The 16,581-nt window shown below is 46.4% G+C and overlaps 1 protein-coding gene across 1 annotated transcript in view; it reads left to right on the top strand.

Annotated features, from left to right (window-relative positions):
- otofa (otoferlin a) overlaps positions 1-13,919 on the top strand; it is an 81,845-nt gene extending 67,926 nt beyond the window's left edge. Inside the window, exons 26-45 of the mRNA XM_056581652.1 lie at positions 126-245; positions 559-720; positions 1,134-1,296; positions 1,838-2,016; positions 2,158-2,187; positions 2,317-2,454; positions 2,925-3,000; positions 3,927-4,078; positions 4,435-4,569; positions 4,874-5,011; positions 5,108-5,235; positions 5,778-5,948; positions 6,691-6,851; positions 7,048-7,190; positions 7,300-7,388; positions 7,707-7,805; positions 9,457-9,698; positions 10,233-10,411; positions 10,873-10,973; positions 13,739-13,919. Of these exons, the coding sequence (XP_056437627.1) occupies positions 126-245; positions 559-720; positions 1,134-1,296; positions 1,838-2,016; positions 2,158-2,187; positions 2,317-2,454; positions 2,925-3,000; positions 3,927-4,078; positions 4,435-4,569; positions 4,874-5,011; positions 5,108-5,235; positions 5,778-5,948; positions 6,691-6,851; positions 7,048-7,190; positions 7,300-7,388; positions 7,707-7,805; positions 9,457-9,698; positions 10,233-10,411; positions 10,873-10,973; positions 13,739-13,919 (2,787 nt within the window). The remainder of the gene's footprint in view (positions 1-125; positions 246-558; positions 721-1,133; positions 1,297-1,837; positions 2,017-2,157; positions 2,188-2,316; positions 2,455-2,924; positions 3,001-3,926; positions 4,079-4,434; positions 4,570-4,873; positions 5,012-5,107; positions 5,236-5,777; positions 5,949-6,690; positions 6,852-7,047; positions 7,191-7,299; positions 7,389-7,706; positions 7,806-9,456; positions 9,699-10,232; positions 10,412-10,872; positions 10,974-13,738) is intronic.
- Positions 13,920-16,581: the final 2,662 nt, after the last annotated feature.

Genomic DNA, 16,581 nt, shown 5'->3' with positions numbered 1-16,581 from the left:
TTGCCACTAAAGACAAACAAACCTGGGATGGAAAAACAATGAAGCATGAGGGAGGATCATGTTGTTTCCAGTGATGAATAGCAGGGGTCATGTTCTGACCCTCACCGTCTCCCCTCGGTGAACAGATTGGCCAAGCAGGGAAGGCCGGGCTCCCCCCCATAGACGGGCCCACCGACCCTGAACGGGGACCCATCCTCCCGGTGCCCCTGGGCATCCGTCCGGTTCTGAGCCGCTACCGCATAGAGGTAGACGCCCCCGCATTCACTCACCATTCACTGTTTCATTTACTGTCCAGACCGACCTGTGGTCAATTCAGACACAGGTCATGAGGAAACAGGTCTACCTCAATGAACACTGGGGTTGTGTCTACGGTCCTCGCCTCTGGATCAGCCTGCCGGAGGAGCTCAGGACATCACAATCTGTGAACAGCCTTAAGACATACCTATTTAATTCAGCCTTCGCTAAGCACGACCATCCTGCCTACTAGGGGCGTGTGTTCCGTTGTTCAGGGTGTTGCAACACTTACATCCATCACGCCCCCTCCTCCCCCTGGGTCAGGTGCTGTTCTGGGGCCTGAGGGGCCTGAAGAGGGTGAACCTGGCCCTGGTGGACCGGCCCCGAGTGGACATAGAGTGTGCCGGCAGAGGGGTTCAATCGGCCCTCATCCAGAACTACAAGAAGAACCCAAACTTCAGCTGCCTGGTCAAGTGGTTCGAGGTGGTACGTGCTGCACACCGTTGAGTCCGGCTGGTCGGTCCGGTCTGACACCAACGGTCTGTTAACCACCAGTCATTTGTCATTATTAGGGGTGGGAATCTTAGGGTACCTCATGATACGATACAAGATACATGGCCCGCGATACGATAATAGCGCGAAACAGCGATTCTGCAATTATTGATGTATTGTTCGACAATCCTATAACGAAACATCACGATATATGTCTAACGATAAATACAAAATACACCTAATGGGGTTAAGAGGTAATGACGTTACTTGCCATACGTGTATACATTAAGCGATCACAGGAAGGTGTGAGCATATGGTCACAGTAACAGAGACACAATAATAAAGTCCAATTCACAAAGCGGTACAGATTGGGTCTGTCCTCACGGTGGCTGTACCTCTGACCGCAGGACCTGCCGGAGAACGAGCTGCTCCACCCTCCTCTGAACATCCGAGTGGTGGACTGCCGGGCGTTTGGCCGCTACACCCTGGTGGGCTCCCACGCCGTTACCAGCCTCCGGAGGTTCATCTACAGCCCCCCCGACAAGACCTCCAACAACTGGGCCAGTGCAGGTACCAGCTTTAGTGCTGTGTCCCGGCAGCCTAACATGATCAGTGCTGATATTTCAACAAGGCCTTTTACTGAATTATAGTTTCTGGAGTGTAGAATTATTACTTTCCTTTTCATAATTTCTGATCATATTTATCATCGGATGTCAGAAGTTCGAGCGTATTTGTTCGAAAAATATGACGAGAAAGTCCCATGACATATGCACCTTTAAATGTTGCACATGTCTTTCCACCCATTTTGCAGTGCATTGTGAGTCTGTATCCTTAACTTACTACTTCTTTACTTCTCTCTGCTTCCTGGTGTGGACCACACTATGCCATGGCATGCCTTTGCACAACTCTCTATATCTTATGTCTTATCAATGGATCTCTCTGTCTCCATCCTTCTGCTTCTCCTCCAACTCTCAACTCTCAACGGCCCTGGCGTGTCCTGTCCTCTCCTACCTGGGTGCTGTGTTGCTGTGTTGCCGTGTTGCTGTGTTGCTGTGTTGCCGTGTTGCTGTGTTGCTGTGTTGCTGTGTGGCTGTGCTTCCCCTGACTCCAGCTAAGCTAATGAACGGCTACATGGTCCTGACCAATGGCGGCTCGCGCTCCGGCTCCTCACCCAGCCTGTACTCCCGCCCCCCGTCCCGCACCCTCTCTCGCCCCGCAGGTGATATCATCCTCAGCATGGACTCCGAGCCCTCAGTCAGGAAGATGGACACCGTGGTCAAGCTGGAGGCCGTAAGCCTTTCTGTGTGTGTGTGTGTGTGTGTGTGTTCAATGTGTTCAATATGCTGCATAGATGCGTGTCGTCTGTTGTGAGTATTAATCCCTGTGCTTTCTGTGACCCGGGGCTCCCGCCCTCCTCCACCACTACTGTAGACATCTGATGCAGTGGTCAAGGTGGACATGGTGAGTCCCTGTAGCAATATGCCAATGAAATCTGTGTAGCGGGTGGGCGGGTGCTTTGCTTTGCTGGGAATGAAACCAACCAGATAAGAGCCGGTGAGTGCCTTTTACTTTGACACTTTGTACACACAGAAGGAAGTGGAGAATGAGAAGGACAAGAAGAAGAAGAAGAAGAAGAAGAAGGGCGAGGCAGAGGAGGAGGAGGAGACTGACGAGAGCACGCTGGACTGGTGGTCCAAATACTTTGCTTCCATTGAGACACACATGGAGGTACGTGCACTTTATCCTCATCTGTTGCTCACTTGTGGGTGGTGGGTTTCTTTGTACGAAATACATAAATTAACTGATTAATAAAGTCAAAATAAAATCAAATCTGAAGGAGGTGTGTCATTGAGTATGTTGGTGCTTTGCATATAATATAACGAGAACTTTAGCAGGCAGTAAAATGGGAGCCGCACTGCGCTGCCTTTTGGGCCGAGAAAAAACCAGAGCGGCGCGATGAGCCTTATGATTGTCGCATAGCAACCACAGAATATCCATATCTAAAACACACAATAAATCTGCCCTCTTTTTCCTCGGTTTGACAATTTTTCAACCCAGGGCGCCAAGGGCAGAAACCATTATATTCTATTCTGTGAAATATTCATAGCTTACCTTCCAGCGTCAGCATTGCTGAATCTGGCAGTCGATTGCAAATGCATGTCTGGGATGCATGCTGAGAATGAGGTCATGTTGTGTAGATCCTGAAGGCCCAGGAGGCGGCCCAGGCGGAGGCAGAGGAGCGGGAGGACCTGGAGATCGCTGCGGAGGGAGCAGGTAAGAGAAGCCCCGTGGGAGTCTGCTCCACAGACGGACTGCTTTGATTGCCACTAGTAGGAAAAGAGGAGAAGAGGCATGAGGTTCTGGTCCTAATGATCCCAATGGTTCTGCGATGGTCTGCTCTGTTTGCTTCTGATCTCTGAAGCTGAAACAGAATGCAATTCATGTTGTTGTTGAATCACAAAGTGGGGGCTTTAAGGCAAATATCCTAGCAAACACGTGCAATTATGAAAACGAAATGATGCCCCTCTGAAAGCACAATGGTACAAATGGACTTTTTTATTGCCCAAATCTTGATTGAAATAATTTTTTATACTCAGTATTCTTTTATTTGTTTGTTTGCTGTAGCTAAGGTTCGGTAGAGCGACATTGTGGTGTGATGCATGGACATTGAAAGCCTCTCCTTACATTCTTCCTATTCATATGTATAGCGCCCGGTAGACGCAGGCTTTGGTTCTTGGTCATCATCCATTGCCATTGTCCATCGCTCCTCCTCTCCCAGTCAGCTCAGCTTGACCTAGCAGCTCTGCCTTACACATGAAAGTTGGCCGATACTATACTTACATTTAATAATGACCAATCCTAACAAACATACTCTCCCTTTCATCTGTTGTTAAAATGATTTGAGAAATATTGTAATTTAAAAGATGTAAGAATGATTAAGATGACATTGATTGAATTTACTCATTTTGGTTGCTCTACTGATTACTATCAGCCGAGATCAAAATTATGTTTGAAATGTTCTTAATGTCTGCCCCAGACTTGCTTGGACAACTGTCAGCTTTCTTGTTCGATGACATGTGGAGCGCTGCTGTGTCTGCCCTCCGGACCCCCCGCTACTCCCCCCCCTCCCCTGCCTCACCCTCCCTCCCCCCCACAACACTCTCCATCTCCACACCGGCCTCCACCTCTACCTAACTCAGATCTGATCCACCCCGACGACCTGCTTACCAAAGGCTCAAAGAGCAGGGACAAGGGCCGAGACAGGAGGGGGCCCAAGGACAGGAAGAAAGCCGGCCACGTCATGGAGGGCCCAGAGAAACGAGGCCCCAGGCCCCGAGTGGACGAGTTGCTGGTCGGTGCCTTACGTGCTCCCTTGACATTACATTCACGTGCTGTATTACATTGCCTTTGGGTGTTGAGCTATGTGTTTCGATGCTGGCTGACCTCTCAACACATAATGTGCAGCTCTCAGTGTTTCACAGAATGTTTCAGAATGGAAGGAATAAGTTGTAGTTTGATGATAAAACAATACCACGGGGAACAATCAGGCTGTGAAACATTGCAGTGCAGAAGGGGAGATAGTGAGCTGAGATAACGTGTTTACAGAGTGCTTACTTTAGGGTTAATCTGGTTTTAGCCATTGTGTTTCAACATTAACAATGAACAAATGCTGTTGTGAACCGGTTGTCTGTGCTGCTGCTGTTCCAGGTGTACAACCAGGAGCTGGAGGATGAGTATGGTAACTTTGAGGACTGGCTGCACACCTTCAACCTGTACCGAGGCAAGGCCGGGGACGACGACGAGCGCGCCCTGGACGACGACCGGATCGTGGGCAGGTTCAAGGTGGGACCAGTGTCCTGACGTTTTGGTTTGGATTAACAAACGGGCGTCACCCAACACCGACATCCTACCTCCATCCACACATCCAAGCTAGCACACAAGCGTGAGAGAAAGAGTTGTGAGGTGGAGTCCATGCCCTCGATGACTTTCTGTTCATTTATATGGAGGGGATTCTGCTGGCGCTTTTATCCAAAACGACTTGCAACCATTCATTCACACACTCACACAACCCGCTCTACCTCCTGAGCTACTGCTGCCCCAAATTCAGATAATTTTGTTCTTCTCTCTCCTTGTACCTCTTGCCCAGGGCTCCCTGTGCATGTACAAGGTGCCCCTGTCCGAGGAGATCACCAGGGACGCGGGCTTCGACCCCAACATGGGCATGTTCCAGAGCATTCCTCACAACGACCCAATCAACGTCCTGGTGCGCGTGTACGTGGTCAGGGTGAGTCCACGCCCAAACTGTGAACCTTGAAGCACACGCTTGACCAAAAGACGGTTCAGAACAGAATTGTTTTATTCTATTGTATTCTCATCCCAGGCGACAGACCTTCACCCTGCCGACATCAATGGCAAGGCAGACCCTTACATCGTCATCAAACTGGGCAAGTCGGACTTCCGTGACAAGGAGAACTACATCTCCAAGCAGCTCAACCCCGTCTTTGGCAAGTGAGTGAAAAGAGCATTGGTCCAACAGAGCCTCCATACATGTTATGATGGGGAATAAGTAGCATCACGTTAGCCTCATAGCATAATCCGTTATTATGCTATGATATCTAACCTAACTCTCCTCTCCAAATGCTGCTGATTCACTGTGCCTCATTGGCTATATGCTAATCCAATGAGGCTTAAAGTATGATTTCGGCAATTATGCTACGAGGCTCACTATATGGGAAAGAGAAAACACGCAAACAAACAAACTGGAAATTAAATAAAATGATTATTTATTTTGTTGTGGAACATTAACTCTGTTCATGTCGATCGACGTCAAGTACCTTTCCCCGGTCAACAATATTTATTTAATTCAATTCACTTTTATTTATTTAGCCCTTAATCACAGGTACAGTCTCAAAGGGCTTAACAGGCCACGTATGAATGACCCCCGGCCCCTAGCCCCCCAGAGGGCAAGAAAAAGCTCCCTCCTCCCCGCTTTGCGTCACCTCTCCGATCTCTTCTGTGTCCTCCACCCTGCTCCCACGCTCCCTCTTCAGGTCCTTCGACATCGAGGCCACCTTCCCCATGGAGTCCATGCTCACGGTGTCGGTGTACGACTGGGACCTGGTGGGCACAGACGACCTGATCGGGGAGACCAAGATTGACCTGGAGAACCGCTTCTACAGCAAGCACAGAGCCACCTGTGGCATCAGCTCCACCTACTCTGTGTGAGCACTTATATGTGTCTTCATTCGTGTCTCATGAATCGTATTGTGCTAACCAGGTAGCTCACTGCTATATTACGCTGCTGTGTCTGTTACCTGCCCTCATTCGCTCAGTAATAGGTGCAGGATGCTAGGATACTTGTGCAGTAGTTGAGCGCTGAGCGCTGACCAGCTATGTTTGGTGCTGCCGCTGGCATCTCTTGTAATGTGTAGGGAAGGTATTGCTCAACTAGCACATGGTCCTTCTATAATTGTTTTAATGGCTTTTTACCAAAGGAAAGATTGTGGAGAAGATTAGATAATCACAATAGGTCATAGGTTGTCTGAAAGTAGCACTGAAGGTTTATTTGTAAAGTATTAGTGTTCTATTATAGTAATTGCATTACATTTAAAGAGTCAGTGAACCCACTTTTACAGATGGAATTCAAACACTATGTGATAAAAAAATATAAAAGAGGGGTGCATGTTATCCCCCTGTTTACACCCTGCGCCAACTTTATGATAGTTGTTTAGTACCGTTGTTGTGTAACTGTTATGAGCATTATAATAAGCAATGTTGCAATGCCTAACCCTCACTCGGATGCAGACATTTTTCTCTAAATTGGGGACTTAGTAGCAGTGAATAAGTGGCATGGATTACCATGTTGACGATCATATAAGGCAAAAATAATTTGAGTGAGGAGCACAAGGATCTGGGGCTCAGAGGATCAATGCTGCTGTGGCTTTGGGCCTCTGGGACATGTAGGAACGGATACAACGTGTGGCGGGACCCTATGAAGCCCAGCCAGATCCTGGCCAAGCTGTGCAAGGAGGGCAAGCTGGAGGCGCCTCAGTACGGCCCCGGGGGGAAGGTGAAGGTGGCCAACCGCATCTTCGTTGGCGCCGCCGAGATAGAAGACGAAAGCGGTAGAGCACCACAACTCATTCACACCTGCCTCCCTTCTGTTGTTTCTCATCTGTACATCTCCTTACAAACAATTTCAACTCATTATTATCCTATTGGACTTACTCTTAGTGAAGCGTTCTCTGTTCATGGTGCTGACCCATCACCATGAACAGTACATCTTATGCTTCACCTCTACCATCATGCACACTGTTCCAGGTATGAAGAGACAGACGGAGGAGCACCTAGCTCTGACCGTGTTGAGGCACTGGGAGGAGATCCCCAGGGTGGGCTGCCCCCTCATCCCCGAGCATGTGGAGACCCGACCCCTGCTGAACCCGGACAAACCCGGCATCGAACAAGTACCCCACGCCTTCTCCAGCACTATCACACCTCACTCTGTACTGTGAACGCCATCGGCGAGAGCAGCTGCCTCAGCGACGGTATTTAACTGCTCCCCTGCTTCCAAAGGGCCGGATCGAGATGTGGGTGGACATGTTCTCCATGGACATGCCAGCGCCCGGGCCCGCCATTGACATATCACCACGGAAACCCAAGAGGTAGGCCCCAGACGAGTGCTGTCAGGGCTGACAAGGAACATTAAATATAAATGCAACAGTGTTAAGAACCACTGTCAGAGTCACTGTTATCGAATGTAACATCGTTTAATCCAACTCCCATTCCTCCTGCTGCCTGAGTAGAATGACCCGTAGTTTTACCAGCAGAGCTAAGTAGCCTCGCTCCCAGGGCTTACGGGGTTAACACTATGGGTGAGTGTTCTTTCAACGGGTTAGATCTGTAATGTTCCACCCAAGCCCAACAGAGTGTGTGTGTGTATGTGTGTGTACGTGTGTTCCTTCCTCCCCCCTCCTCACCAGATATGATCTCAGGGTGATTATTTGGAATACAGACGAAGTAATACTGGAGGACGATGATTACTTCACTGGGGAAAAGTCCAGTGACATATTTGTCCGGGGGTAGGTACGGCCAGGGGGGCGGCGGTGAGCTCTTGTGCCCTGGCAGGGTTGTGCCTCGTATGGTTGTTTGCTGTTAATCTTTTGATTTGTTGTTGTTTTGTTGTGTTCTTTGTTTTGTTTTTGTGCCACCCCCATCTTTCTTTCTGTCTTTTCTTTCTTTTGTTTTCCGTTGTGTGTTTTGTTTTGCCGTGTGTTTTTTCTATTTGTGTGTGTTTGTCTGTCTCCCTGTCTGCGTGTCGTCCTCTCTCTCTCCTCTCGGGTCAATGCAACGCTGTCGCCTAGCTTTGAGCTTCGTGTAATTATTTGGAACACTGATGACGTAATTCTAGAGGACGATGGTTTCATGACAGGAGAGAAGATGTCTGACATCTATGTCAGGGGGTAAACACACACGATTCCATCGCATGGCTCGTACGACCTCCCCCCAACACTCCCTTCCCCCTCTTTCCCTGGCTCCTGTTCTGTTATTCCCCCCCCCATTAACCGCCCCCTTCCACCAAACAGCATGCGACCCCCTTCCCCCCCCTTACCCTTCCCGCAGTTATTCCGTCCCATTTGAAAGGACCGGAGACAGACAGGACTATAGCACAGACGACTTATATTAAAGTATATTCAATTTAGGGCCGCAGCGACCTTTTGAAATAACCACCACAAATCTGTCTCTTGTTCTTCTGTTAAAGCCTGCTCTGCATTACAGTTTGATTCGATTAGAGGAATGATCAGATGTTTGTGTTCTGGTCCTGTTTGGTCATGTTCTGCTGTTGACCATTGCATTTGCTTTAAGCTTCGCTCGAAGATGATGTTCAAAGACAATGTTTTCAAGAATGAATGCATGGAATAATCCATTTAATTGCATGCAACTCAAACCAATGATCTTAAGTATCGTCCTTTTTGCAACCGTTTCAATCAATCTTCAAGACACTGGGTCCTCTGTCAGTTCTTGTTCCCTGGACAAACACAGTTCCACTCACATATTTCTCTAAATATACATGCTGTTTGGCATTGTCCACAGCCATGTTTTGATCAGAAAATATAACAGCAAAGGATATTATTGTTATATTGTACTTAATGTTAGCTAATAGCATGTTGTTGAGAGCACAGCTTTGCTCTTCCATCTCCTCATCCGTTAATGAGACATATAATCCACTAGCATAGGCCTACCTCAACATTATTTATCATTTGCCTGCCAGTGCCGCTGTTTGCATTGATTAACCTCATATGGTTCAAAAGATACCTTTTGACAGAAAGGTTTCTTCTGTGCATGGAAATATATGAAAACAATGTGAGCCTGCAACAGTAAATCAGAATGAAGACACACATTTCGATCAAATCGGTGCAGGGCCACTCAAAAGCTAAACTGCTCTGTTGGCCTATCGATCTGATTTGTTGTTCGGGATTTGCATTACATGAGTCAATCCATAACAATAACCAACACATCAGATCCCTCAGACGACAAATGGCTGTCCATAAGGGACAGCCAGGAAGTCCTCATTGCACATCCTCAAAACACACATACAAGTACCTCAAGTCCAGGGAACGCCTGCAAACAACACAAGCCAGTGTCGGACGATGTCAGTGTGACTACCCGCTGGAACCCCCCTGGTGCTGAACACCCCCTCCCTGGTGTCCCCCCCCCCCCCCACACCTCTAGATGGCTGAAAGGCCAGCAAGAGGACAAGCAGGACACGGATGTGCACTACCACTCGCTGACGGGCGAGGGCAACTTCAACTGGCGCTTTGTCTACCCCTTCGAGTACCTGATGGCCGAGGAGAAGATCGTCATCTCCAAGAAGGAGTCCATGTTCTCCTGGGACGAGACCGAGTACAAGATCCCGGCCCGCCTCACGCTGCAGGTCTGGGACGCCGACCACTTCTCCGCCGATGACTTCCTGGGTGAGTCTGAGATAAGATAAGGGCGTGTGCGTGTTGTGAGGGGTGAGGTAAATACCTCAGGTTGGCGATGGTTGGGTTTTGGGATAAGATACACAGTATCTTATCATAGTAGTACCTTCACCATCAGGACATTTAGCACACGCTTATATCCAAAGCGACTTACAATAAGTGCCTTTGTCAGAAGAGGGTGAAACAATATATCGCTGTCGGTACAGTAGGGATGTTCATAGAAACAAGTGCCAAGCACCAATAATCGCTAGGTAAACTCATTCCCTGTACACAAAAACGATAGCTAGGACAAGATGATAAACAATTAAGTACTATTTATTATTCTGTTTTTAGTTTTTTATATAAGTGCATACTTTAAGACCCAGGCAAGGATGTACAACATACAACAAGTGCGTAGGAGGGGTGGGAGGGGGTGGCCATGCACTGAACAACTCTAAAATGGCCAACATATCATCCTCAATTCTTTATTTTTGCTGAACTGACCAGAAAATAAGGACTTGACCAGGGTCTGCTTGTGCGTTCCAGGTGCTATCGAGTTGGACCTGAACCGGTTCCCTCGCGGCGCTAAGACGGCCAAGCAGTGCTCCATCAACATGGTCCGCAAGGAGCTGCAGCTGCCCACCATCTCCATCTTCAAGCAGAAGAGGGTGAAGGGGTGGTGGCCCTTCGTGGCCCGTGATGAGAACGATGAGATAGAGCTCACGGTTAGTTCATATTCATGTTTTACGCTCATTATACCCTTGATTAAATCTTTACAGACATGCAAATTATAAACACATACACCTCAAGACTTTTGCTCAAGTGAAATGACCATGTGACTACAATTACAATTACAATTAGGGCATTTAGCAGAAGCTTTTATCCAAAGCGACTTACATCGGTTAAGGGTTAGGCTGTGAAATTATACCTGTAAATGCTGTTAAATAACAAATAGATATGAAGAAGATTACAATATATTGGGGTCTCACATACTGTATATTATTTGGATTCATACACTGAAATGTAAACTCAAGTTTAAAAATATTCATCGATTGGGTCGAATTTGGGTTGGGGTTTAAAGCTAAATTCCAGGAACTATTTTCCTTTTCTTTTTGGTACATACGTATAACTGGTTTTCATAATAGCATTTTGAAACTGTTCCACATGTACTCCCCTCTCTTGGCAGGGTAAAGTGGAAGCAGAGCTCCACCTAATGACAGCGGAGGAGGCTGAGAAGAGCCCTGTTGGTCTGGGACGCAATGAGCCAGACCCCCTGGAGAAACCAAAGTAAGAGCCTCAGACGCCACCACCAGCCGTCTGGGAGGTCTCCACTCCAGCATAACGCACATTTCCTTCCTCATTCAAATCTCAATTGAACATTAAAATCCATCTATTGCTCATAAGAGCAAACCAAATCAAAAAAACATGCAAGTAACGCCACAAATGTGTCTCACACCATAGTTCTGAAAGCCCTATGGATCGAATAACAGGTTGGAGCTGAAATTGGTCAGCCCTACTCTACCGCTTATTACGATCGTCAATTGATTTTTTTATGCAGCTTATTTAACAAATTCAGAGTTTATTTTCCCTTTTTGGGTCATGGGTCACAGCATGTGCACTTTCACTCCTTTATCCTCCGTACATTTCTTCACCTCCTCTCTCCCTGTGTTTCTTCTTCCCTCCTTCCTACTGTGTTATTCCCCTTCTCCAATCCCCTTTTCCTTTAAATATCACCTCCAATTCCTTAATTCCCTCCATTACGCCTCCCCTACCCCTCTCTCTCTCTATGGCTTTCTCTCTGTCTCCTCACCCCCTGCCCGTGTGCAGCCGCCCGGACACCAGTCTCATGTGGTTTCTGAGTCCCCTGAGGTCCATTCGTTACTTCATCTGGCACAACTACCGCTGGCTGATTCTCAAGATCCTGGGGATGGCGCTGCTGCTGCTAATGCTGGGCGTCTTCCTCTACTCTCTCCCCGGTTACCTGGTCAAGAAGATGATCGGGGCCTAAGCCACGGGTAGCCCCAGTCTAGTGCCTCTGCCTTAAAGGTCCCATGACATGCCAACAGGTGTGAGTGTGATTAGCCGTTACAAGACGTTCTGAAAATCTGTCTCTTATGACATCACTAGTGGACGTGTCCACCTAGATTTGTGACGGATAGATGAGCAACGTTTGCTAGACGCCACTGGGTAGGCTGGTAGACTGATCTATCCAGCACACATCTAGGTGGACACGCCCACCTCTGATGTCATAAGAGACCGATTTTCTTGTAACGGCTTGTAACGGCTAATCACAATCACACCTGGTGGCGTGTCATGGGAAATTGAAGGGACATCCCAATTCAAAGCTATGTTCAATTCAGATTATATCAGGGTTTCATTCACCGTGGCCATAAACCAAAGCAATCTGTAATACCACTTGGTAGTAGTTTCGAGGGAAGATCTAGGGAAAATCTAAAGATAGAAAGAGATGATCTGACCTCCCTTGTTAACATCTTGTCAGGCAAGAGTAACTGATTATGTTAGCTATTTGCTAAGACTGCTGGATAAAGATTCAATTAAAAATATAATCGAAGCGGTGATTTACGGGGTCCGAGCAAAATTAAAAGTCAAGAACGAACTAATAGAAGATATTAAGGAAAGATGTTCAACTTATAAACCTGAACTGCAGCCTCATTCACATGGTCAAAATGTCTATTGATAAGCACACAACATCCAGAAAACTGGATGAGCCGGAATGTTGATTGAAAATTTGCACTGTTTATGGTATCCACCTAACGATAGCCGTATGGTAGTTATATAATGACAAAATGGTCATATAGGCAAAATGGGTTGAGACTGGACGTTTGGCTTTTCTATGAAATTGTGGGAAATTAAAAAATTTTAGAGCAAAAGACCAGGGTGAAAAATATGCATCTGATTTTAGAGATTAATATGATGAAAGAATTTTTAGTCCAGGTCAATCTAGTAAGGAGAAATAATTCTAGTTCAACTTTATTGGCCAATATTTCTCAAATTGAACTAAATAAAACAAATTCTGTTCGATGATTTTTGTGAGGCTTGGTCTAAAGATTTTATGTGGCGATTTTGGTGAATTTTTGTAGCCTGTGAATCTTTTTATCATGCTAAGCTTTAATATGAAATGGGTTTTATAAATGCATCTGATTCTAGAGATTAATATTCTTAAAGAATTTTGAGTCCAGGTCAATCTGGTGAGGAGAAATAAGCCTAATCGTTACTGCCACCTTTGGGTGCAGTAGCACAAATTTGAGTTTATGGGTAGTGGGGGTTAATGGTAACCATACCTGAAAATGTCAAGAGTTTTCGACTTACGGTATAGGCTGCAGTATGACTTTTACAGAATTTGAGGAAAAACAAAAACGTTACAGAAACACTAGGGGCCAAGCAGCTTCGCTGCTCAGATCCCTAATTAATTGTATAGTTTGGCTTACATTCCTGAAAGCACATCCTGGATCTGGAACACATTAAGCTTCCCTTTAAACTGTTTTAATACTTTCCGTCTCTGCCAGTTTTCCGTCTCTCAGTCTTCTCTCAAGGATGGGCTGTTCTCCTGTCTCTTTCATGTCCCTCTCCTGTCTGACCTTGTCTAAACCCAAGTGTTCCATGTCGTGTCTTTTGCTTATCCACCCACATATCATTTGCAGCCTTTTCAGAATCACATGGGATATTGTTTTGTATAAATTTGTATCTGTACTGATCCTACAAAGGCACATCGGTTCTCTTCTCCATGGTAGTTGTATTTCAATGGGTTGTATTGAATCTGAACGAGATATACACCAATGCTGAGAAGTGTCCAACCAGGCATCATATTCTTCTCACCACTAACACTGATCACTTTATCTCTTCCACCCTCTTCCATATTTGCCCTGATATCCCTACTACTTATCCTCTACCTCCACCCTTTCCCCCCTAACTCTAAAAAACTCTCCATCGCTCCTATGCATCTTTTGAATCCAACTTGCTTCACCCTCATCCCCCATACCAACCCACCCCTCTTCCATGTCCATCCCGCTCCTCTCTCTGCCCCCTTCTAGTCGCCCAGACACCACGTTCCTGTGGTTCTTGAGCCCGCTGAAGGCCATCCGCTACCTGATCTGCAACCGCTACAAGTGGCTGATCATCAAGATGGTGCTGGCCACGCTGCTTCTCATCATGCTGGGCCTCTTCCTCTACAGCATGCCGGGGTACCTGGTAAAGAAGATGCTAGGGGCCTGAGGCGGCCCCACGGGGCCCCGTGGGAGCCTGAGGGGGTGGTGGGGGTCCGTTGAGGCGGGTTGCTTGGGGAGGGGGGGAGGGGCGGCTCTTGGCTCTGGAATGTCTTCCGCCCTCTCCATCCCTACCTAGGAAAGAGAGGAAGCGGCATGGTCTCTCCCTTCTCTATGTCTTATTTTTCGTAGAGAAGGAAGAGATACATTGAAGACCCAAAAGCAATATATTTCCTTTGTTTATCTACTGGGATAGCCAGATATTGAGACGTATATCCACATCGCTCAGGTCACCTGGAGTAGGGGTGTGTGGGAGGGGGGGGGGCGACAACTACTGTCGTTATCCAAAGATGACAACAATAACTAAAAAACATAGCATTATGACCAAGTAAATAATATCTGGACTCAACCTAATCAGCAAATCACCTCCAACAACATGCACCAAGGTGAAACCAAGATCTCAACCTTAACCACGCCTACCAAGCAATGTTACTTGGGAGGGACTTCTCCTTTATGTCTTTGTACAGATTTTGATGATCTTTATATTTATCAAGGGAAGAGTTAATAAATGATTGCATGGACAACCTTCCTAGTATAACATCTTGGTGTTATACTATGGTTTATTAGTGCTTAAATGTCAGTTATTGATTTAATATGATAGAGAACAAATGAGAAAATATGTCCCGTTATAAAGGGCATTGTTCCCTCTTCATTATTGCAGTCTTTGCACAATTCAGAAATAATAAGCACATAAAATTAATTAACAAAAATCTGAAATATATCTATTTTCATAACCTGATTATATCCATTTGGGCGAAGATCAAGCTTATATTAAAGTCTGAAATCAACGATGCTCTGCATATTGTGTAGGTCAATTAGCATTTCCAGCATATTTTATTGAACAAAACATCACCTGAGTGTTAGGGAACAGTGAAGGAACAGTGAGGGAACAAGCAGCATTTTCTAACAGCCTTTGAATAGCAATGCTTATAAGCACACAATAGATAGGGATGGAGCCAGCCTACCATTTCCCACTATCAACGCATCTGAAAACATGATCACACTGCTTGTTCCAAACCCCTCATCGGGCCGCCCCGCGGGGACAAAATCTCATCTGAGAATCACTTGCAACCAGCTCAGGTCTGATTACAAAAGTACACCTTCACGGGTCTTAACTGTGCTTCACCAAAAAGTAGTCTTAGACACCAGTAGCATGCCTTTGTGTTTTTGACCTTCAACTGACCAGAGGTCATGCGTCTTTTGGCATGGCTGTCTTTCTATAGTTCCACCCTAACCAAATCACTGAACCCTGCTGTCCCACAACAAGTTTTCTTGTTATGAAAAGTTGAAGTGCACTTGAAAGGTGTGACAGGGCCTGAGCCTGAACAAGGGGTTGTTGAAGATGGCGTTCTGTACGGTCTTTAAATTGTCCTTTTGCCTGTGCTTGACCAATGTTTTCTGTGAAGTCGTCTTCTGTATTTCATCGACACTCTTGTTTGCACTTAACCTGCCTGTTTGTATGAAAATTAACTGGATTCCTAAACTTGTGTAACTGTGAGCAATATTTATTTGTGCTGATTTACTGATTTGAAATAAACTAAATATAATTACATCTTTTTGTAGTTTGTTAAGTGGCCGGCTTTATATATATTTACCATATTTCGACTTGAAATGTATCTTTTCTTTTCTCTCGAAATGAAAGTTTACATGTTAGATTAATTAATTATGTTTATTACACAGGTCTTTTCAACGTTCCGTTCACTTGCATGGGCACTTCCAACTTCCGTATAATTACTTGGTCAATTTTGAACTGAATTTCCATATAATTAATTTCAAAATCTGTTTAATTTCATACCGGCTTCGAATATTTTCAGTTGTCTGCGGTTCAGGCTAGAGCGTGTGACGCCACACTAGCTAGCTTGGGCTAGAGCAGATCATGTGATTTCCACCAAACGTGGCTGTCTATCACAAAGCTAACCATTGTGGACTAAAAACAATCCTTAAAAAATATTTTCCATGTCATCTACACAAACGATAGGCCATATGAAAGCTGAGACTCAAAGGAGTACGAACGAGTAATCGAATGCCAACCGAAATTGCAAAGTATTAGAAGGCGATATGCAAATCGCAAAGGCCGCGATTAAAATAATATTAGCAATAAAGAGCTGCTTTCACCAGAGCTAATGGCTTTCTGGTACTTGAACTGTCGCAAAAGAACTTAATAACATGCAAATTAACTAATTTGGCCCCAGACGGTCTTTCCCCTTGCGGCGAGATGGAGTCCGGATAGGGGTAGAAACAGTGCCTGACCCGGCTCGACCACGGCTCACGGCCGTGTGTTCGACCTCAACCCTGCCGGGGTCTCCGACGCTCCTCATTCATTGGAGTCCATCTTGATGGAGTCCCTCTTGCAGGAGTCCCTCCTGTTGGAGTCCCTCTTGCAGGAGTCCCGCTTGGTGGAGTCCCTCTTGTTGGTGTCCCTCCTGTTGGAGTCCCTCCAGTTGGAGTCCCTCTTGTTGGTGTCCCTCCTGTTGGTGTCCCTCCTGTTGGAGTCCCTCTTGTTGGTGTCCCTCCTGTTGGTGTCCCTCCAGTTGGAGTCCCTCTTGTTGGTGTCCCTCCTGTTGGTGTCCCTCCTGTTGGTGTCCCTCCTGTTGGTGTCCCTCTTGTTGGTG

Source organism: Gadus chalcogrammus, chromosome 21 (genome assembly GCF_026213295.1).
Source record: "Gadus chalcogrammus isolate NIFS_2021 chromosome 21, NIFS_Gcha_1.0, whole genome shotgun sequence".
Classification (NCBI taxonomy): Eukaryota; Metazoa; Chordata; class Actinopteri; order Gadiformes; family Gadidae; genus Gadus; species Gadus chalcogrammus.
The sequence above is the reverse complement of the archived record's forward strand: the minus strand, read 5'-3'. Positions and strand labels throughout refer to the sequence as shown.